General features: G+C 39.6%; 1 protein-coding gene across 2 annotated transcripts; it reads left to right on the top strand.

Moving 5' to 3' along the window:
- The first annotated feature begins 748 nt into the window (after nt 1-748).
- HDC (histidine decarboxylase) lies at nt 749-11,444 on the top strand. 2 transcript variants are annotated; one of them, XM_009089959.4, is made up of 13 exons: nt 749-1,270; nt 1,862-2,019; nt 2,829-3,001; nt 4,035-4,148; nt 4,891-5,013; nt 5,661-5,795; nt 6,672-6,815; nt 7,066-7,132; nt 7,940-8,102; nt 8,207-8,297; nt 9,463-9,561; nt 10,236-10,337; nt 10,519-11,444. In XM_009089959.4, the coding sequence occupies exons 2-13, from the start codon at nt 1,992-1,994 to the stop codon at nt 11,278-11,280; spliced, it is 2,001 nt and encodes a 666-aa protein (XP_009088207.2). In that variant the 5' UTR covers nt 749-1,270; nt 1,862-1,991; the 3' UTR covers nt 11,281-11,444. The 2 variants fall into 2 exon arrangements, with proteins under 2 accessions (XP_009088207.2, XP_050834625.1); XM_050978668.1 differs by lacking the exon at nt 749-1,270 and having other exon boundaries at nt 1,626-2,019.
- The last annotated feature ends 10,888 nt before the right edge of the window (nt 11,445-22,332 follow it).

Below are 22,332 nucleotides of genomic sequence, written 5' to 3'. Positions count from 1 at the left end.
ACCTTATTTATCAGCAGCAATATTTACCCTGCCTGTAATCCATTATCAGCTATTTTATTTTAGTTCCAAACAGGACCTGCTGTTTGTTCTCTTCTGCACAGAACAAGAGATCAACCCAATGAGGCCGTCACCTGTAAGCTAAACTGTAGGGTATATGTTACATGAAATATTTATATATAGTTTAGCTCTGAAAACATTGTTAAAAATATTGTTCCTTATTTGCTGTTCCAAATTAAAAATATAAATGTAATTAGCTACCATCTGTTTCTTTGGAACATATTTCAAAGAAATTAATCACTTATAATGAGCTAAAATCGGGGGTTTTGAGAACTTGGGGCTCATTTTGACTTGGTCCTGTGCTTGATGCCTGTCCCTCCTTAGCTTGTTCCCCTTTATGGGCTCATTTACAGTACAGCCAAGAGATGTTCATAAATTCCTATTAAGCACATGAGTAGCTTGTTGCTTTTTTCCTAATGTTTCCAGAGCAATATGAGATAAAACAAATGAATATGCATATAGTAGTTTTTTGCACTTCTCTCAATGCCTTTTTACCAGTTTGGCGTTTATTATTTCAGTGCATTAATCTGATGTGTGTGTGTCAGAGATCTTTCTGATATCTATAAAACAGTTTCTTCTCAAGTATCTATTTGTAGCAGAAAGTAGAAAAGGTTTCACATTGTTTTGTAGGCAGTGTGTGAGAACAATGTAAAAACTTTCTATAACTGTGTAAGTGGTTGTGCTGCATTAGAATACCTGGGGCAGTGAATCAAAGCTGCTCTGGCAGCCAGTTCTCTCCTGTGAGAGAACAGCAAAACTGCTGGAAGGTATCAGACACAGGGTCTGCCTAGCCTGGCATCCTGTCTCCAGCAGGGCCAGCCCCAAGCAGGAGCCTAGGGTATGGCAAAAATAGGCAAGAATGTATTGTATGGGAAATAATTTCCCTCTCTGGTGCTTAATCCACAAGTCCTACCTCTTGTCTTTCCCAGGGCTGCCTGGTGCAGTGTAGAGCACGTGAAGATGGATAAGGACTCAACATTGAGTATTGTCAATGACTGTGCTGCCAGAGAGAGGTCAGGATGTGTTTTTCAGGTCCTAAACCTGGAACGAGGCAATCTGTGAGGTTGTTCTTTCAAACTGAAAACGATCCAGGTGGAGGACGTGGAGGAATTCTGGAGAGACAAGACTAAATCCCAGTGTTTATTCATGTTGTACAGGAGAAAAGAAAGCACAGTGAGGGAAGAGGTGCCTTTTCCCAGCTCATTGGTCTAAGGTATTATCCATGGAGAAGCATCATCCTGCTTAGTGTAACCTGCTCTGCTCTGATCTAAGGGGGAGGAAATCCAAAGAGGGTCATTGCTGCTTCATATTGTAGTTCTGGAACTGGCAATAGCTGTGAAGCCTTTGCTTTTAGCAGCATGGACTGACAGCATAACTTGTGGGGATGTAGGTATACTCTTTTTTTGGAGAAAAAAAAGAGTTCTTAAAAAAATTCTTAGGGAAAGTCCCTGTCTCCCTATCAAATTTGTTCTGTGCTGGTACCTTTGTTTCATGGCTACTGCTAGCACAGTAGCTGCGTGTGCTGCCGTAACATCTGCTAGCTTTTATTTGGTTTTGAAAGCTCTTGAGCTTTTTCTCTCCCACAAGTCTCATGTTAATATGCCTTATATTCATGGCACGGATTACTGTGAGACTTCTGAAAAACTGATTGAAAATGGGAATGTGCAGAGGCAGCTCCTCTTAGTGATACAGTATCTTACACATCAAAAGAGCACAGATGAGAACATGGGAGATTGTAAAAACCCTCAGCTGGGAGGAGTTAGATAAACACTCACCAATGACCCGCCTGTTAAACCTTTTCCAGAATGTGTGAGTCCGAGAGATAAAGGGAGCTATAAAGGGGGAAGCAGCTGGCAGGGCACCAGACCAAACTGACCACAGCTCCCAAAGGGTTGTGGCCCTGATTTGAAGAGGTGCATTCCTAAGGAATCAGTATGGAGCCTGAGGAGTACAGACAGAGAGGTGAGTGATCCGTGGCTCTTGCAAATAGGTAGCAGCTACTCATGGAGATCAACTGTTGTAGGGCTGGAAGTGATACCCAAAATTAGGATGGGCTATGTATTCTTTAAATGTGCACTTGGCCTTGAGACTTGGATCTGCTGAGGCAAAAATGTGTCCCAGGACTGAGTTTAAATTAATGGATTTAGTGTCTGTGGGTAACTTATCCTTTTTGGTCTTATATCTAAGATGCTGTGGGAAAGCTGCAAAACTGTAATTCTGAATAAACATGTGCTAAGGGGTTATGCATAATAGCTTTTCACTGGCTTCACACCCTGAGACTGCAGTAGTACTTGGACAGTTCTGGAGATGGAGAGCCAGCTTTGGTTCCAGGGCTGCAGGAGATTGCCTTAAAAAGTGGAGGAAGGGTGTGGAGCAATGCAGCTGATTTCAGAGGATGCAAAAGCAGGTTTGCTATAATGACAAGGAAGTGTAGAACACTATGAAAATTTAATTCCTGTGAAATGAAGTTTCAGTTAATTTGTTGGCAAGAAAATCTAACCTTTCAGTAACTAAACAAACTGTACTTGTACCATGATTGTGTTTTAAAGGTACACTTGAACTATTCAGTGATGGCATTGAAAAAACCCTGTGAACCTGTTTTAGAACATTATTAGATGGGACAAGTAGGGTGTAGGAGGGAGAAGCTGCGAGCAGTATTCCAATGCTGTTAGAATCTCTGTCCAATGCTAAGGACAGATTGTGTGGAATGCCTGTACTGCTAGTTAGTGTTTCCATAATTGAAACCAAAACCACTGGTTTGCCTCTTCCAGGGAAAGAGATGGTGGATTACATTTACCAGTACCTGAGCAATGTGAGAGAGAGACGGGTGACTCCTGATGTACAGCCAGGTTACATGAGAGCCCAGCTGCCAGACTCTGCCCCAATGGACCCAGACAGCTGGGACAACATCTTTGGAGATATAGAGAAGATTATTATGCCAGGGGTAAGACACAAAGTATAATCATGGCAGGAAAAAGCCATTACTACCTGGGGTGAACACCAAATCCTGGGAATGCACACATTCTGCAGAACATTGTTCTAAAGAAGTAAAGTACCCAAAAATGTAGCATGAGTCTTGTAGATGTTCTGTCCACAGTTGTGTTCCTAACTATAATTTTAGGGGTTAGATTGTGAGTGTATTTTTAACTGCTTTGTATATAACTCATATTTGCTTATAGGGAAACAAATTCTACAGTATGAGAAAATCATTAGCTTCATGATGTCTTTACCTGCTGAACCATATAATCGTAATTTCAGAGGTGTGGAAACTGGGCACAGCGAGGTGAAACAACTCTAGCCCAACTTCATGGATATACAAGGCTTGTTTCCTGTGCTTTGAATGTAAAAGTCTACTTCCTCTTGTACATAAATACTGCTGATTCTGCTAAGAAAATTCACATTACCAAATTGCATGTTTTATGTAAGAAGCTTTTTCAAAGCCTGTTCTCAAATTTTTTGTAGATGTTTGCAGAAACTTGCTCTGATGTAGGAGAGGCAATCAGATTACATGTACTTATGTTGGTGTCCCTCACACCAGCTCATTCAGGTGTATAGAAGGGTTTATATATTTGTAAGTTGCTGTGTGTAGCTAAAGGCAACTTGTTGTTTGACAAAATGAGCAACTTTGTTGCAAGGATTCCCTTTATAAAGATAAATATTTTGATAAATCTTTCTGACTCTGATCTTTCAAACATGGCACAACATTCTTTCCTGTTCAGAACTTTTGTCTGCCTGTTTAATTCAGATAAATGCTTTTGCTGTTATTTGCAATTTATCTGTTAATAATGCAGTGTTATCATCTGCTAGTTCTGCTCCCCTGTTGATATTATCTTTGCAGCTCTCTGCTGCAGATACATAGTTGCATGTATTATGTTGCTGTAATCCTTTTCTCTCACTTTAAACAGCTAGGAACCAGTACATCTCATGCAAAGTTTTGTGACATTTTCAGACTGAACTTCTACATAATTCTATTCTAGGTAGTCCATTGGCAAAGTCCACACATGCATGCCTACTTTCCAGCTCTAACTTCCTGGCCTTCACTCCTTGGAGATATGTTGGCTGACGCAATTAACTGCTTGGGATTCACATGGGTAAATTTTTTGGGGCTGTTTTAGACATTCCTCTCCTGTGTGTAATATGCAAGAGCAGGTCTTAGTCATTCTTTCTTGTTCTCTGAGTCAGTACAATTTTTTTTAACCAACTGTATGTTGTTGCATAAATGAAAATTGTCACTTAAAAAAACAACCCAAAAGAACATGTAAGAACAAGCATTACCTAGTAGTAAGAGGTGAATGAAGAAAATATACTAGAAATGTCTGTTTTTGAGTTCTTAGCATATCCCACTGAGCATTGTTCCTTGTCATCTAGTCTCAGTCTCAGTGCCAAGACTCTTACACAAGCAGTGTAAGCAATAGAGCAGTCACCATCCATGACTGCAGGCTAGATTGGGCTCCATTCCAGTTCTCCTGCTCCTTTGAGAGAACACACTTCCTATTTTTCCTCTTCTGAAAATAATTGTTTGGTATCCTGGGCCAGATTATGTGCGCATTTTGTATCCTCCTGCAGCAGCTACAGAGCACTACTTGCTTATGACTCTGCACACCACAGAAGTTTCTGAAGCCAGTGTTTTCCATGGTGCCACAGTTGCCCAGATTTTTAGATGTGTGCCTCTGTGTAAGAAAGTAGATCTCATAAACGTGTAAGAAATTGGTTGGAGTGGTCTCCATGTAGCTGTATCAGATTAGCTTGTTGCCTCTCTTAGCTCTCAATTAGATGAGGGATCGCTGCCCAGGGTGAATCACAGCCTGATTCTCCTTTTTCAATTTTTTCTAGGCCTCCAGCCCAGCCTGTACAGAACTGGAAATGAATGTGATGGATTGGTTGGCTAAAATGTTGGGCCTTCCAGATAAATTCCTGCACCACCATCCCGACAGTGTGGGTGGAGGAGTATTACAGGTGGGGGAGATTAGAGATGGCCTTATCAACGTTTGTTTTCAAGTGAATTTCTCTCTGGGTGATAGTTTTTCTAGAGGCAAAACCAACAAAATTTTCTACATGGCTCTGATTCCAAATTTGGCATTATTTTCCCAAATTTTACTATTAAGTGTGGTAGATTATAGAATAGAAACTGCTGTTGCTTTTAGTGCTGTGTTATGGACAAACAGCAGGTATTCTTGTGGTCTTTTTAAGGATAAATGAATCAGATTTCATTTCTTTAATCTGTTTCACACCACCAAATGTTGCACTAAGCAAGAGCTCCCTGGAATCAGTGCTGCGTCTTTGTTATTATAAGGGGCTTTGATCATGTTTGTAATTTTATGGGAAATACCATGTTTTACTTGTAGAACAAAAGGAAAATGTGGTTTATTTACTCCCCAGAACTCAGGGCTGCATGTTTAAATATACAGCAGTTTTAAAAGGCTTTGTTTTGTGTTGCTGGCCCAGAGAGCTGCTCATCAGCTAATGACTCTCCACTGCGTCAGAGAAAAGCAGGAGTAGGAATAAAAGAGGGGGTGGGCACTGGGCACTTCACCGATTTCAGCAGATCCCTGGCAAAATAGCAATGAAGTGGCAGTTGCAGTAAATGAGCAATGTCTTTGCAGAGCACAGTGAGTGAATCAACCTTGGTTGCACTGCTGGCAGCAAGGAAGAACAAAATTCTGGAGATGAAGGTTTCTGAGCCAGACACCGATGAGTCCTCGCTCAATTCTCGCCTCATCGCTTATGCGTCTGATCAAGTAGGTTCTTGTTGTTCCAAGGAAGACAAATTGCTTCTGTTGTCTCCCTCAGCCTTTGCCATGTGAAGTCACATTTCTGTACAACAACACAGGAATGCCTCACAAGCGTGGACCAGTTCTCCTGCTGCTGTTTTCTGCAGATGGGGAAATTGAATCAGTGTGAGGCGAGGTTTTTAGGGCCTTGGCAGTCCTCAAGAGATTGTTTCACATGACTGAGTTCTGCATTTCCTTCCTGTTTCTCACAAAGCCTTGATCCAGGAACTATGTGCTGAGCTCATGCTGCTTCATCTTGTGTTTCTTCCCAGCCTCCTTCCCCTCAGAGACAGGCATCCTCAAGGCACTGTTACCTAAATGCTGCTCCTGGCTGTGGGCTCCACTGTTGGCTTTTGCCAGCAAACTTATTCTCTCCTTGGCCTCCTGAACTGAGCAGTTACATTCTCCTGGAAAAACTACCACAGGAGAGACACTCATGCTCACTCTCTCTTAGTCTAACTAAAAGGACTGTATCTTGTAAGGTGTTTTGCTCTATCCAGAAGTAAACACACTTCAGGGGATTTATCTTCTTATGGCAGGGAGGAGGGAATAGACTGAGGTTGATTCATTTCTAGAGGCTCCTTTAAGAGCTGAGTTTTGATAAATGCCAATTATTATATTTTAGACACTAGTACCCAAGTAAGTGAAGCATTCTTTGGAATTACAGGGTATAGTTTCTTACAGCTGCCCACAAAGAAGATGCTTTCAGACTTGTACTAACAGGGATTACAATAAGGACGTTATCTCTGTATTTCTTGCCACCACTGTCTTTCATAAAGCCACAACTTATGACAGCTGTTCAGCCTCAGAGCTTGAGTTCTTACTGTTTTTCTTATTTTAAAGGCACATTCCTCTGTAGAAAAAGCTGGCTTGATTTCTCTTGTGAAGATAAAATTTCTGCCTGTGGATGAGAACTTTTCCCTCAGAGGTGAAACTTTGAAGAGAGCCATTGCAGAAGACAGAAAGAAAGGCCTAGTGCCAGTCTTTGTATGTTCAACTGTTCAATCTGGTTGGGGGTATTGACATAGTGTTATATTCTTAATGTCAACATGAAATTTCATATAAAAAATTCTTGTTGTGTTAAAATACATGAAGATTCTAATGTATACAAGAATTTCTATTTTATTAAATAAAAAGTTTTAATGTTTTGACTGCCTGCAATAAACTGCCCATTTTTAAAGTGCTGCATCCATGTATTAAAAGAAACCAAATCCATAATAACAGATTTCTTTTCTAGGTTTGTGCAACTTTGGGTACAACTGGTGTCTGTGCTTTTGACAATCTCTCAGAACTGGGTCCAGTTTGTAAGTGTCTTTTTTTTTTGGTTTTGATCTATGAAAGTATCTAGAAGATATTTTAGTATCTAGAAGACACTCCTAGATTTTTCGTGCCAAAATAAAGGAGAGCTGAGTCTTTCAGACATGTCTTAGGGATGGCTGAAGTCAGTACAAGACTGCAGTGATTTCTGTAAGATTTAGATTAGGATGCTAAAATACATTCAATTCAAAATGGAGGAAATTTGCCAACTGATAAATCTTTAATGTGGTTATTCAGGAAATACAGATTGTGTGGTACTGTTGTAGGATGGACACATTAATATTTAATCTAGCAAGAGTTTTGAAGGTAGATTCTGGTAGGGCATCCTCTGGAACAATCAGTGTCATAGGTAAATTTCACATGGTTGCAAAGCCTATTCCAGCATAAATTCTGACCAGTAGCTGCTGAAGATCCAGAGGAGCTTTCTCCTATGGGTCAGAATGTGGCTTCTAATTGTGGGTCCTTTTTTGCTTGCCACTATATCTTTATTTTGGCTTTGTGCAGCTGAGGGGTACTGGGGAATTTCACTTAGTGAAAGGGCAGGTGAGAGAAATCAAATGTTAAAAAGACCCAGTCACATGAAATGTAGAATAGTGAATTTTGTTACAGGGTCCATGTGGTTTCAGCATTATCCTGTATTTTAGCATTATGGATCCACATCTTTAGAATAAAACTAGGTTGTCAATTGCTTGTCAGCCTCCTCCAAAACCCTGCACCTGGTTTGCAGAGAGGAGAGATTACATGCACTTTGATTCCCTATACACCTCACATAACAACAATCTCAATTCCAACAGGTGATGCTGAAGGTCTCTGGCTTCATATTGATGCTGCATATGCAGGAACAGCATTTGTATGTCCTGAATTTCGACTGTTTTTAGATGGAATTGAATATGCAGATTCCTTTACTTTTAATCCTTCTAAGTGGATGATGGTCCATTTTGACTGCACTGGATTTTGGTGAGTACAGTCAAAACACAAACAACACCAAAAGGATAACATTCAAATTGCAAAGTTTTTCTCTGCACTTACTTTGCTAAATCTGGTTCCTTCTACAATCATAGGGTTAAAGATAAATACAAGTTGCATCAGACCTTCAGTGTTAACCCTGTCTACCTCAGACATGCCAATTCAGGAGCTGCAATTGACTTCATGGTAAGTTATTATTTAGGCTGATATTTTATATTGCCTGTAAAATTTTTAATCAGACTGTGAAATTCCTCTCACATTCTGGAGTATGCTTATCTTATAGCAGGTCTTACTGTGTAAAGAAAATTATACTGAGATCCTAATGCAGAGAAAATACCAAAACTTTGCAGTAAGACCTGGTTATGAGGATTAATTATAAAATTGCTTTCAGATTGAAGTACTTAAGATTTTTATACAGGTGCAGATCCAACCTTGTCTTTCTAATGCAAAGGGTCATTTCTGTTTATTGTGTTGCTGAAGTAAATCCTATTGATGCCATTTTGGCTGGATTTCTTGTATCTCTGATATGTAATAAAAGAGAGAAAGGAGTAAGCAATGAAAAAGCCATGCTCTGAAACAGCAGGAGAATTAATTACATTTTTTCTTCAGAGTAAGGTATTCATAGGAGAGCTAAGAGACATTTCACTGCAGATACATCTTACAGCAGATTTCAGTACAGTAATACAAAGGAATATTCACTGCCAATTATTTCTGTCATGATCTCACCCTAGTCCTGAAAAGATAATTGTTTTCTTGAAATCAATAGTGCTTTTCACTAGGCTGGAGAGAGGGAGGGATGGAAAAAAGGATATTGAGTCCCTCTTGTGGTTAAATTGAATCCTGCACGTGATTGTGCAGCTTCCCTGAAATATTCCTTTACATGTTTTCTTACTCTTTTCCTTGGAGTAGGTGTTACTTTGTCTGGAACTGCCTACCCCAGTATCAAATCTTGCTGTATATAATTGATCTGGGAAAATGTTCAGGAAATTACAGGAGCTGAAGTGAGCACTAGTCAGTCCTAGAGTGTAAATGGCCACATCTTAAATTGATTATGCTCTTAAATGCAAAAAGTTGTTGTTATAAGCTGGTAATTAATTTAAAATTCTAAGCATATCTAAGCCATAAATTAAGGGGAATAGCCAAAATCTCATTTTTGGAAATAATTGAAAAATACGGGAACACAGTGTTTCTTTGATGGCTGTTTCCTAGGCTTAGCAGAATTTCAATAATATGACACTATTTATCTCAAGAAGGGTTTCTGACCTGAGTCTGGAGCAAGAGATGTAGCAGTGGAAGGGGAACTCTCCTTTCTGGTTTCTGCACTCAGTGATGCACTGCTCTGTTTTCACAGCACTGGCAAATTCCACTGAGCCGTCGATTTCGTTCTTTGAAACTGTGGTTTGTGCTTCGTTCCTTTGGGGTGAAAATGCTTCAAGCTCACGTCAGACAGGTGTGTGAGTTACCAGTGTGTTATGTTCAGTTCTTGGTGGGTGAGATTAGTACACTCAGAGATGCAGAGTTGAGTAACAGGAATCCTCTCACACACAAAGCTTGCATATGAATTCTAAATGCATGTTGGTTTTACTCTAAAATAATCTGTAAAGACTGATTGTGTAGACAAAACATTTCCTCCTGTCCCCTTCTTGACAGCAGTGGACAATGAAAAGGGACTTGATCACTGCCTTCTGCACTTTACTAATCTGGAGAAGCTTTCTTTGAGGTCAAGTGGCAGCTGTTTGGGGCAGGCTGTGATGAATAACTGAACCCACCACTAAGCCTATGTACAGGCTTAAGTCTCTGTGGGAGTGTGAATACGAGGGGTCACATTGTGGATCAATGGTTGCTGCAAAAGTACTCTAATATGAGATGCACATTCTCTTTTCAAACCTCCTATAGAAAATCCCTATGCATAGGCTAGTTACTCATGTTCATTGTCAAGAGTTTGGGCAAATAGAGACAGACGTTAAAATTCTTAGCTTTGATGTCATTTTTCTGTTTGCTCTTATTCATGCATTGGAGTGATGTGTTTTAGTAAGGAAAGGAATTCCTTTTAACTACCCAGTCCAGCATCTTACAAGTGGGCTTATGACAAACAGATAACTTTTTTTCCCCCTTTAATTGTAGGGTACTGAAACAGCCAAATTCTTTGAATCCTTGGTTAAGAGTGACCCACTCTTTGAAATTCCTGCCAAGAGACACCTTGGGCTGGTTGTATTTCGCCTAAAGGTAAAGATTGGCCCTTTTTGCATGTCCCTTTGGAATGAACTGACCACAGCTGATCTCTCCCCAGACATTAATAACTGTGAATACACTTCCAAGTAAGAATTTGTGATTGCAATACTTAGATGTTTGGATGTCAATGGAAATTCTAACTATAGTATTTTTTTATTATTCATATTTAAAACAGGGTCCCAATTGGCTGACAGAAAAACTCCTGAAAGAACTAAGCAGCTCTGGCAGGCTCTTCCTCATTCCAGCAACCATCCATGACAAGTTCATCATTCGCTTTACTGTGACATCTCAGTTTACAACCAGGGAAGATATTCTGCAGGACTGGAGCATCATTCAACACACTGCAGCCCAAATCATTAGTCAGAATTATGGGTTGCACTGCATCAATTCTGGTGATGGGGCAGGAATCCCCACTACAATAGTTCAGCCTGCTTCTGATGCCATTAGCAATGTTCCTCAGCTTTACTTAGATGGAGGGAAATATAAAACACCTTCCAGAAAAACAGTAGTACAGCCTAAGAAATTATCAGTAAGTCCCAGTAAGTGTGTGATTAGTCAGCAAGTGAAAGGTCAAGAGGACCCTCTGGATGACTGTTTTCCAGAAGATGTCCAAAATGTTACCAAACATAAGTTAACCTCTTTTTTATTCAGTTATTTATCTGTTCAAGGCAAGAAAAAGACAGCACGTTCCCTTAGCTGCACCAGTGTGCCAGTGACTGGTAATCTGGAGCAATGTAACCCCAAAGCAGCAGCCACTGACAAGAAGGAGTCTTGTGCAAATGCTAGAGTTCTTTCCAGGCTGCCTGAAGACATGATGATGTTCAGAAAAGGTGCCTTCAAAAAACTAATTAAATTCTACAGTGTCCCAAGTTTTCCAGAGTGTAGCATTCAGTGTGGCCTTCAGCTGCCTTGTTGTCCTCTGCAGGCCATTGTTTAACGAATAAGAGAGCTTGGTCCTTAGAAAGAGAACCAAAGTTTGCTTATTCACATGCAATACTACATGTTCTTTTGCTCAAAATGTAAGCTGTGGCAATGACTACTGAGAAAATGCCTGTGCTTTTACTGGTGAAAACCTCATGTATTTATAGATTAAAATGTCAAATAAATCTTATAGGCCTATAACATGAAACCTTCTGTTTTGTAGACTATGGTAAAGAAAATGCCAATTTCTACCTTACCAGTCCTGGTAATGGGCAGTTTCCAACTGGTAGGCTGGAACCACTGAACCACTTTGACAAAGTATGCTGGCCCCAGGAGATGATAAACAATCCAGGTCTCTATTTGCACCACTGTTTTTTGGTTTTGTTGTGTTTTTTCCTTTATTTTTTTTTTCTTTTTTTTTGAGGGGGGGGGTTTGATACCTTGACTTTAACTCTCTAGATTGATGTGAGGATCTGTGTGTGCAGACAATGCCAACATCAGTTTTGAACAATGCAAAAAGAAGGATGTAACCTCCAAGAGATTTTGCTGCAGCAGGGCAATTTTCCCAGAGTTAAACACAGCAGCCCTTCCAGTCCACCCTAATCAGCTAAGGGAGGCTTTGTGCAACCACGTTGCAAAACAGTTGCCCTTGCAAACCACCTGTGGCCTTTCTCAGCATTACCTAAGGTCTGTAAATCACAAATGCATGAGGAAAGAGAGGAGGAATGATATTTCCCCCTCTCTCATAACAAAGAACTAAAGGGACATTATAGACTAAAGGGTCTCTATACAATAAACAAATGTTTTGCTGCAAGAGACCAGTGATTTATGTATATAAAAAAATTGTGGGGGGAAAGAAAAATCTATTAAGGACAAATTTAAATTTAGGAATAGTACAGTTGAGCCAGGAAACATGGTTATTGATGTTCTGGAAAAGCACTGCTAGATGCTTGCTGCTTTCCTTGTAGATGTTTCCAGACACCTACAGTCACCCTGTTTTGAAGACAGTGCACTCAGACAGATGGATCTTCCCTCTGATCCAGAACAACCATTCCTAGGTTATATAAAAAATGAGCCTGGTTAATGTCTAGGTCCTTATACAAAATCAGCTAAGATGCAGGTGGAGTTTGAGTAGTTCTGCTTTATTAAGACAATCTCCTATTCACACTTTATTTCTGCTAAAAAGTCAATAACCATGTTTCATATCACTTTAAATAGTGCTATTAAATCTCTCTGTGTACACAATAAAGCAATAAACCCACAGTGAAGATGGCAGTCCCTTTGTGCCTAGTCTTAGATGTTTATATTTATATTCAGCAGTAGGAAGTACTGCCCTGAGTTGGACACTTGGAATTTATAAACATATCTAATGTGCTCGTGAGTAACAAAAGTGTGATAGAATTTTAGAAAATTATGGAAAGGTTTTTTCCCACTTTCTGTCCTTTCCTCCACCTGTTTCTTTTATCAAGTAATTTAATAGTATTTTATTAGACACTAAGAATCTTTAAAAATATATACCGGCTTTTAAACTTGGAATACTTCCTTGAAAGGATAAGACTTTTCTGTCAGCAACAGACTAGAATGTGTATTTATGCAGAATAAGTATGTTGGCTCCATGTCTTTCAGGAAATACAGGGCAGAGGGCAATGCAGTAGATGGTAGAAGTCAAAGACAAACATGGAATGCTGGAATTGCAAAACACTGTTTCAAGGAGTGATTCAAGAAAGAAATCTGAAGCACTGAGCAAAGATAAATAATTGCAAGGAGGCTGTGGACCTGATTCTCTGTCCTGGCTTAGGTTATCATAAGGTGCTACAAAGACTGATTGATCCCTCTTTCCTTACTAAATTCTAACTGCAGTTCTACTACCGTGACATTCATTTTATGCAAAAATGTTTTTGGAATGAAGGAGGAACTGACATAATTGCAGTGATCCAAACCATCTATGAAGCACTTAGGAGTAGTTACCCCATACACACAATAGCTTAAGTGCATCACTCTTTAAACACCCACATTAACGCTTTTACCTGGGGATCACCTGGCTTGGGTTAGGATATTTTGGCTACAAAACCCCCAAAACTCACACTACCCAAACCCCAGGTCCATAGGTTTCTGGAGAACTCCTCCTTTTTGGTGTGCAGCTGAAGTGCTCCCATAAGGTAAGCATTTTCTCTATCCATTTTAACAGAATGGCAGTTAATGGATTGCCATTGCTCCCCTATGCAAAAGAATGATTAATTCATACCAAAAGCTCCTTTGTTTTCCTTGAAAAAAGTTAATGTTAGTATGCAGTGAGAGATTACAGACCTCAGTAGGAAATGTTTTTGTTGGGCTTCCCCCTTTCCCATTGTGGTTAGATTTTCAGCAAAATGTAACAAATGTTCCCTGTTATTTAGTTAGCAAACAACAAAAAAGTTTTTTAATGGTGCCTGTGGCACACTGTGTAGCTTGTGCAAATATCTAGTGACCTGGCACCCTAGAGGTAAATAACCCCCAATAAACTTTCCCTGAGATAAATAACCCTTCAATAAACTTTGAAATCCATATTTTATCGTAGAGATAAGTTACTTTAATGACATAAAAACTGTATTATTGAATTCAGCATAGTTATTTCCTTAGTTACTCAGACAATCTTGAAGCAAACTCCAGGAATTTCACCCTTCTGACAGGACCTAGGGACCAGGGCTCAGTACTTCTTGGTTCTAAACAGCCATTACTGTGAATAAGGATGGCTTTTCCTTTCTTACTTTAAAAAAGCCAATTATTTTTCCTTTTATATTTTGCTATGTGCCACTAAGGGGACAAATTCCTTCTCTCTTGTTCAGCCTTCTACTGCCTTTTTATGTCAAATCTGATTCTTTCCAGCACAAGGTGAGCAGATTCAGATCATTGATCTGCCAGGAAGCTTTTTCACTGCAGCCTTTATTTCCCCTGCAGGATAAATTCCCTTTGCTGCTGGTGAGCTGTGGCCAGCTCTGGTGCAGCTCCAGCCCTGGATGTTCGAGCAGGGTGGATGGGAGCAGATCCCTGCACCTGAGCACTGCTCAGAGCTCCCTGCAGCTGGAACCTGAGCCCGAGGATTCGGGTGGCCCCAGCCAGGGCTGCCTGCCCTGCTCCCACACTGCTCCCAGGAGCCAGCCTTAGAAAATCAGCTGGGGTATGTCTAGGATAAATTTGGACTGTCACTAGACGTTAGCATTTGGATAAATTGGAGGGGTTTTACACTTCTCCTGTAACAGAGCTACTGTTTCAAACTGGTGCCACAGGAATTTTTTAGAAGTTGATGTGCACAACACTACAGAACATTTTTGGAATATTCATATGTGATGGCAACTGCCTGGGAAAAGTAGGAGAAATTGGTAGACCTTGTTAGCTAGGGTCACAGACAGTATTTCCAAAGCATTGCTGAACTTCCAGAACTAATGCCAGCTTCCTGCTCAGAGTGTGTAGCAGTTTTGTGCTATGGGGCTTTAATGGGCTTTCTGAAGTTTTTCTGTGTAACTTTTTCTTCTTCAGTTACATCTCTGACTTTCTATCATGGGATGTGGCATTAGTCCTGTAAGTTCAGTGGGGAGTTGTAATCATCAGCCTGGAGAGCTGAAACCCTCAGGTTTATTGATTGTGAATGTAACATTTTGAAGGACCATTATCTGCCTTATTATTCAGGGCTAATTTGTTTTAAAACTTGTTAATCTTCACAAGTAAATGCTTGGTTCGCTCACCAGCTTTTACACAATATGTGCAATGTTTTTCTAAGCTATTCCTTGACATAAACATTTTCCACTGTTCTCCAGCTACATCTTTCTCACAAAGGTTTTCAGCTCAAGGCTTTGCAGGTTTTGCCAAAAGGCTACGACATCTTGCTGTGATCCACGAGATGCCACCAGAGGGCAACAAGTAACTGGAAGTTTGTGTTAAATTTGGATTCAGGCTCAATGTACAGTTAATTAAGAGAAAGGTACTTAGAAAGGGAGCATGGGAAAGCCCAGCACTCCTCATGCTGGCTGACATAGGATGCTCCAGGCTGCAGCATTTTCTGTGCAGACAGCCTCTTCTTTCTGTTTTGTTATGGTGTAACAGGAGCCTTCACTGTTCAAATCAGAATGCACCATTCCAGCCAGCTCAAGGGACAATAATCACAGCACAAAGCAACACTTCCCTAATTACTGAGGAATGGCAGAGAGATGGGACTCAGACTGGTGGCTTCAGTGAACCTGTGTAACAGGTCAGCTAGGTTTGTTCTTTGTTTGTTTCACCTGACCATTCCCATGGAAAATCCCAGCTGGGTATTTTTCAGGATTGCTTCAAGCTTCATTTTTCAGTTTCAAATGTCCTTCTGTCACCTTTTAATTAATAGCTACTACAGTTTCTACTAAAGGTTTATTTACAGATTTACCACAGTTTTTCTCTAAGGTTTCAATCAGATGAGACAGATTGACCTGATCTAGTTAATTGGTGCTGCCAAAAGGAGTCATTCTGTTTCCCTGTCCTCCTTATGTGACCTTCTGGTTCCACTGCCTCCCTTGCTCCAGCTCTGATTCTCTTCCGACAGTTTAGTGGTGGATTCAGCTCACTAAGCCAGCAAAAAAAATGTATTTTTGAGGTGAGTTCTCTGTTGAATTACTGAGTAGAACTGGCTTATTGAGGAGTCACAGTAGTTAGTACCAATACTAGAATTCATCCAAAGAAAGGAATGAGGAGACAATAAACTTAATCTCCCTTCCCTACATGCCTACATCTGAAATTCTTCTGTTCCCTTTCCACTTGGGAAGGAGTGTAAAGTATCTATTAACTGAAATAATTTTTGTAAATGTCAGAACCAGGTTCACAGTCTATGCAGAGACAAATCACTGAATCTCCTCACAGCAGAGTTGAAGCCATTCCATTTTCCCCCTTGGTGCCTGGCAGAGGTTCAGGAGATGAAGGTCAGTACATACATGCTCTGGCACTACTGAAACTGTGCTTACATCAGCAGTTTATTGGTATTTTTCCATATCTTTCCCTACTTCTGAGAATGATGCTCACAAATCTGTAATGTATCAGGATTTCTAGTAGGTCAGCCAGGGGAGTTGACTTGCTGGTCCAGTTGCAGCTGGTTTGACCTCACTAGAATACTTTGCAATCACTAACCTCAATAAAGTCCCCTTCAAAAGGAGTGAGCCACTCCTGTGACTAGAATTTCCAAGGAAGTCTTGTCTAGTGGATTACTCAGATCCCTCCTAAAATCTAGAAATTTAGATGGTACAGGGTGCCTTTACTTTGCTGCACTCTGTTACAAGCTCTTTTATGTTCCTTTATATTAATGACATTGCTTTTGAAAGATACAGTGGTGTAACATGGCTGGGAATAAACATGTCATGACTCATTAGACAAAGTCATATAGACAGTCCAGGTTTGTGTGTTAAAAGTGGAGACATGCAGGCAATCTGCTACACTCCACAGAAGATGAGAGGTGCGTGACTAGGGCAGTACAAAAATGACAATACTCTTGCTGTGTATGCATTTACTAACTATGGATCTCAGCTACTCCACACCATGACCTGTCATTTAGCCCACTGGTCAGAGGATGGAATCTGTGATACTATGGTGGTTTCTAGGCTATTGAAGCTAAAATTCTTCAACTATTTTAGACTGAGTGGAGAGCTTAGATTTAGCTCTCTGCTCTTTTATGACTGGCTAAAGAAATTCTAGGTGAAGCTGTCTGAGTCACAGTGAAACTCATCTTTCTGTTGCATAGGTGTTAGAAGCAACTGCTATGAAATTCTAGGAACAAAATCTTAATATTCTGCAGTGACATGTGAGAGATTCCTGGTGCTGGATGGTAACTAAATTCTTGGCCCTGAGCCCATCCTCATCTTTCTTGGGTAGACATGGTTGGGATTCATCAGAACAGATGTGCTCTCCAGGATCAGAGGAGGGAGATGTCAAAGATCAGGAATTATCTCCTCTCCTTGTAGAGAACCTCCTAAAGGAGCCTTTCCTGATTCTCTTTCATGAAGTTCAGAAAATGCTTCCATCCCATTAATAGATTTTGAATTTTGATCCCAGACACACAGTGAAGCTCATTCCAGAGCTACACCAGCAGAGTTAGCTCAGAGTTCAGTCAGCTGGGTTAGTACAGGCATCCCAGTCACAACAAGCTCTTTGCTCTCTTGGCTGCTGAGAAATTACCTGTCAAGACCTGGAGTGACCATGGGGAGACATGAAAGGCTAAGGATTAAGCCGAAAGCTTAGCTGAGAATTTTAAAGTATTCATTTCCACCAAATTTTGACTTTGCTATTTTTTCTTCATTTGTGATGGAAGAGCAATTGACATCCATATGTCCAAATCCAGTGTTGTTTTTTTTAACCACTCACTTAAACTTGACTCAGATTCAGCACAAAACTCTCCATGAATTTATGAAATCCTCTGAAGGAGACACTCAGTCAAATTCTCCTTGTATAATTGGTTGCTATCCTACCATTAAGGGAAGATTATACTCAGCAAACTTTTCAAAGGCAGTGCAGTATGAGCGATGTTCACAGCTGCTGCCAGCAGCAGCATCAAATGACAGGGTGTGCTTATCAAAGAACAGTGATTTCTTAGAAAGAGGGGTGGAGGAAGAGGCTTTGCTTTCACAGCCTTATTGCCTGGGCAGCAGCAAAGACAAACTCTGCCATCAGGTTTAGTGCAATAGTACTTCAGCCTCTTTCACATGAACAAACCCCTTCAAATTACAAGAGCAGTAGCTTGCTTACAGTTGCCACTCACACAATGGCTAAAGGATCCAGAATTTGTATAATGTGATATGGCTGCAATTCCAACTAGTGTGAGTGAGCAGAAAACTGAATGCAGTTGTTATTTCAGGGGCACAGCAAAGCTATATTAACAATTTCTATAAATATTCTTCAAGAAAGATGTGAAGCAGTTTTCAAATTTTAAATGCTTATGTACAACAGGCTGCATTGCACTGCCACAAATTTGAGATAAAAGAAATTTCAAATGTCCTGGAGCCATGAAGTTCACTTGGCAGCCCTGAGAGAAAGTATTGTCACAGTACTGACCCTAGAAAATGCTGGCAGATCGTGTTACTGTGTGCATGGAAATACTGGGCTGAACGAAATCTATCCCACCAAGGGATGTGCCTCTTGCTGCATGAACCTCCAGCATTTTTCAGTAGTCAGCACTGCACTGCCTCTGGAAATGACAGAGTGTAAAATGTCAGGGATTATGGCCACCAAATCCTTCGCCTTCATAGAACTTCATTCAGCTCTGTCACCTTTCTATAATAGAAATGTGACATCTAAAATTAAAACAGGTATTTATATGTATGCTAAATTCATCTTTATATGCATATACAGTGCAGCTAATCAGAATGTAGATTTCTGCAAACTCAGGGAAGTAAAGAAATTAATTATTAAGTCAGTCATTTCTTTGATGTAACATAGTTTATGATTGGCCAGAAGGACAGTGGAAATTCTTATCTTCCTGAAATCAGGTGGATTCAGTCAACAAGGACTATTCTATTTGCTCAAAGTCCCAAACTGGTTTTTTTACTATTTTTAAGCAAAAAATTTAGCCTAACAATTATCTCACCATGACTCTGTCATTGTGTTTTCTATTTCATTGCCACTTCTATCTCCTCACTGGCTGATGTCCTGCCCCTCATGTTTATGCACCTCTCCTACCTGTACTGTCTCCTTGGCTCAGTTACTGAGCCTTACTTTGAGTAGGGCTACATAACTGCATGTCCCTATATCCCTTCAGTATTCCAGGACTTGGTTCCCAAAAAAGGAGTTAAATTATTTTCTAAGTTATCAGACATGCTTGAAATTCAGAGCAATGCATATTAACATTGATATATTATTTTGAATTATATCTGGTGAAATGCATTTTTTGATTGGATTTTGCAGATAATTTAAAAAGGAATTTTAACAAATAGACATGAAGAGCAATGTTTGCTAAAATAAAATAAAATAAAATAAATAAAATAAAATAAAATAAAATAAAATAAAATAAAATAATGCACTAAGAATTGCCTCATACCAACAGACTTACAAAAATTTGATCTATTGCTACCTAAGTTTTCTGTAGAAAACATCTACAGAAGTCATCTATTTTCACCAAAGGAGGTTTGGTTTCTCAAAGACAAGGAAGGCTTTGGCCTTGCTTCCAAGAAGAGGAGGTGGCATGGCCATGGGTTGTGTATGTGCATCTGTATGTGTCTGTTCTCTCCTTCCCTCCCTGCAACTTGAACCTCCTGGCTCCTTTCAGACACATTTGGGTCACAGGTCTCAATGGTACTAGGTTTCTATGAATTTCCTGATAATAGCTAGCTGCATATGATTAAAGAGACCCCTTAAATCCCCTAGCAAAAAGAGGCAGAGCTATTAGATACCAGTGGATGCATAATGGAGATTCCTTATGAATTCTCATCTGTGATTGTAGTAAATAAAAGTTTATGTTTCTGATTTAGCATTTACCAAATGAGTTGTATGAAAATAGAGGAGCTCAGTTTCATCTTAGTTCTTGTGCTCACAGGGGTGTTTCATTCTTGAGTCAAAACTGCATTGTGGCAGGTTGTGTCCAGTCTGATGGACAATTTGGCATTAGCATGTCACACAGGAAGGATGTCCTGACAAGGAGGAACAGAAAATCTTCCAGGAAGTATCCAGAACTAGCATTTGGGGAAAACTACAGGACCCTTCCATAACTATAAAAGATAAATAGGCAGAAGCTATGTAGGGTTTATTATGAAATCTAAATGAGGTTTGGTGAAGCTGGGATTAGGGAGAAAGAATTTCCTGCTATTTTATATATGTAGCTTGTTTACTTGGATACATTTATTTTTTATCTTTTGAGTGTGATGAATGATAAAACAAGATTTGAATTATTAAATTAGAATATAAATATCTTCCAAAGTACTTTGATAATAGTACACTGCTTTAGCTCTATAACAAGTCATGAGTTAAAGTAAGATATTTTAAATTAGAGAAATTGTTTAAATTGTGTGTAACTATATTTTGACAGTTTTTAGAGTTCAGAGTTAACTACAAAATTATAAACTTAAAGGAAGGGGGGAAAGTAATTTTAATGTTTTGAGGTGCATTTATTCTTTCCATTTGGAACAGTTCAGACTTTTGAACTTCAGGAAGTTTGAAACTTGCTTTCTAAGAAGAATACTAGATTCTTCTGTGTTGTTTCTGATATCTAACAGATAAGATTTGCTGGGCCAAATTCTCTTCCTGGGGGTGATAGTCTGTTGGAATTTAGCAAGCTGTATCCTTGACAAGGCAGTAGAAGGAAGGAACTGAAGTCTCTCATATTTGTATTTTTGAGCAGATTAAGTTTCTGTAAGCAACATAAAAACTGTTGAGTAGATGTAAATGTTAAGACCAGCTAACACTAGATTTACCAATATTTTTGAAGTCAGTAAAATAGCAGGAATTAATCTTTCCTGGTAGGAAAGGGTAAGGTGTTCCTTAGCCTTCAATATCACATCTCTGAAGTCGCACATGTTGCTGTACCACATTACAAACTGAAACAATTGAGGACCTCAGTTACTGGGCAGATGGAAATTCATATCTAAGCAGTAATAAAATCCATGGAGACTTCTGTTTCTCTAACAGAGATGTGTTAGAGATAAGATGGGTGAAGCTAAGACAGGACACTGTCCTAAAACATCGATGAGTTTATACTTTGAACTTCTAGTTTTGTTGCCAAGATCAACTTCTCTCTGCTATGTCTCCTGTTGCTTTTTCTAGTTCTAAACTCGATTTTTAGTACTTTGTATCTTATTCTCTCTTGCTGCTGGGCTAGAATGTTGCTCTTCAGTAGCTGGACCTGCTCTGTTTTGAATGCATGACGTAGTTGTCAGAATGAGGTGGTTTTACATAAGCCATTCGAGGCACCTTGTGTCATTTAAAAATGATGGATAGAGTATTAAAAAACATGCATAGAGCCCCTTTAAAAAAACCCAAAGCTTGCTAATTAATATTTATAGGGCAAATCTCAGCAATAGAAATGTGAAGCTCTTTCTTCTGTTACAAGTTAAAATTCCATACTAAGGTGAGGTTTGCTGAGGAAGGAAGTATCTTGACTAGATCAGCATATAATTTAAAAATATTTGGCAAGCTTTTGATTAGTGAGGTGAGCTTTGAAGGTGTTACAATAATTCTAGCAATTTTGTGTAATAAAATTAACCCTGTGATCTTTATAAAAAGATATTTGATCTGAAAAGCTCCCTGTCTGCTTAGACAACTACATGTTCACATAAACATCTTGTATTTGAATGAATGAACTTGGCTTTCTCTAAATTTGAATAATCATTTCTGGTGTTGTGCTCCTTGATTTTTGCCTTTATTTAAATATACACTGCTAGATCAAGTCCTTCTGGTAGAAGTAGAGTAATAAAGAGCTGCCTACCATACAAGAAGCAAGAGGACTCTGGTTTTGATGCCAGAAGGAACTGTAAGGAATGACACTTTCACACACCATGAATGCAAACTAATGATGCCTGTGTTTGATGTTAAGGAATAAAAAGATGTAAACAAAGAAACAATAACTGCTTAAGGAGACAAATTAGGGTTTTTTTCCAGGGATCCAGAAGATGGTTAAGTGAGGACAGAAATGTAGTGACACCTCTAGAGTGCACTGTGGGTGGTTAGGGCAGTCTGAGAGGCAGAAAGGCTGGGAGGGAAATGCTATTTACCATGAGTCAAGGCTTCACAGTCAGACTGCAAATGCGCCAGTTAGGAAAAGGAAAAAAAATCTGCTTTGACTGTACTTAGGTGAGGATTGGCTTGTATCCATGAGGAGCTACCCCTAAAAAAGGAAGAGAGACCCATGAGATAGGGGAAAGAATGTTTCCACTAAAATAATTCTAAGCAGAACAAATGCAACCCAGAAAAAAAATTTAAAAAATGTTAGAGCATTCAGCAGAAACTTGTTGCAGTGATGGTAAGGAAGCATCAGACCTATGTAGTAAGTGGGGAAAGAAGTGTTGAGCAGAGTCAGAAAAACTATGTAAACTGAGTTGATAAAGAATGATTCAAAGGTCCAAAACTAGCTGATAAGTTGAAAAGGACA

Source organism: Serinus canaria, chromosome 10 (assembly GCF_022539315.1).
Source record: "Serinus canaria isolate serCan28SL12 chromosome 10, serCan2020, whole genome shotgun sequence".
NCBI lineage: Eukaryota > Metazoa > Chordata > Aves > Passeriformes > Fringillidae > Serinus > Serinus canaria.
This window is presented reverse-complemented; position numbering and strand designations above follow the sequence as displayed.

What these genes read in the sequence shown, in the direction of transcription:
- HDC (XM_009089959.4), top strand. Translation starts at nt 1,992, where the DNA reads ATGGAGCCTGAGGAGTACAGACAGAGAG. An exon ending in TGGGTGGAGGAGTATTACAG is followed by an intron (nt 5,014 to 5,660) that starts GTGGGGGAGATT and finishes ATGTCTTTGCAG; the next exon opens with AGCACAGTGAGTGAATCAAC. An exon ending in TTTGACTGCACTGGATTTTG is followed by an intron (nt 8,103 to 8,206) that starts GTGAGTACAGTC and finishes CTACAATCATAG; the next exon opens with GGTTAAAGATAAATACAAGT.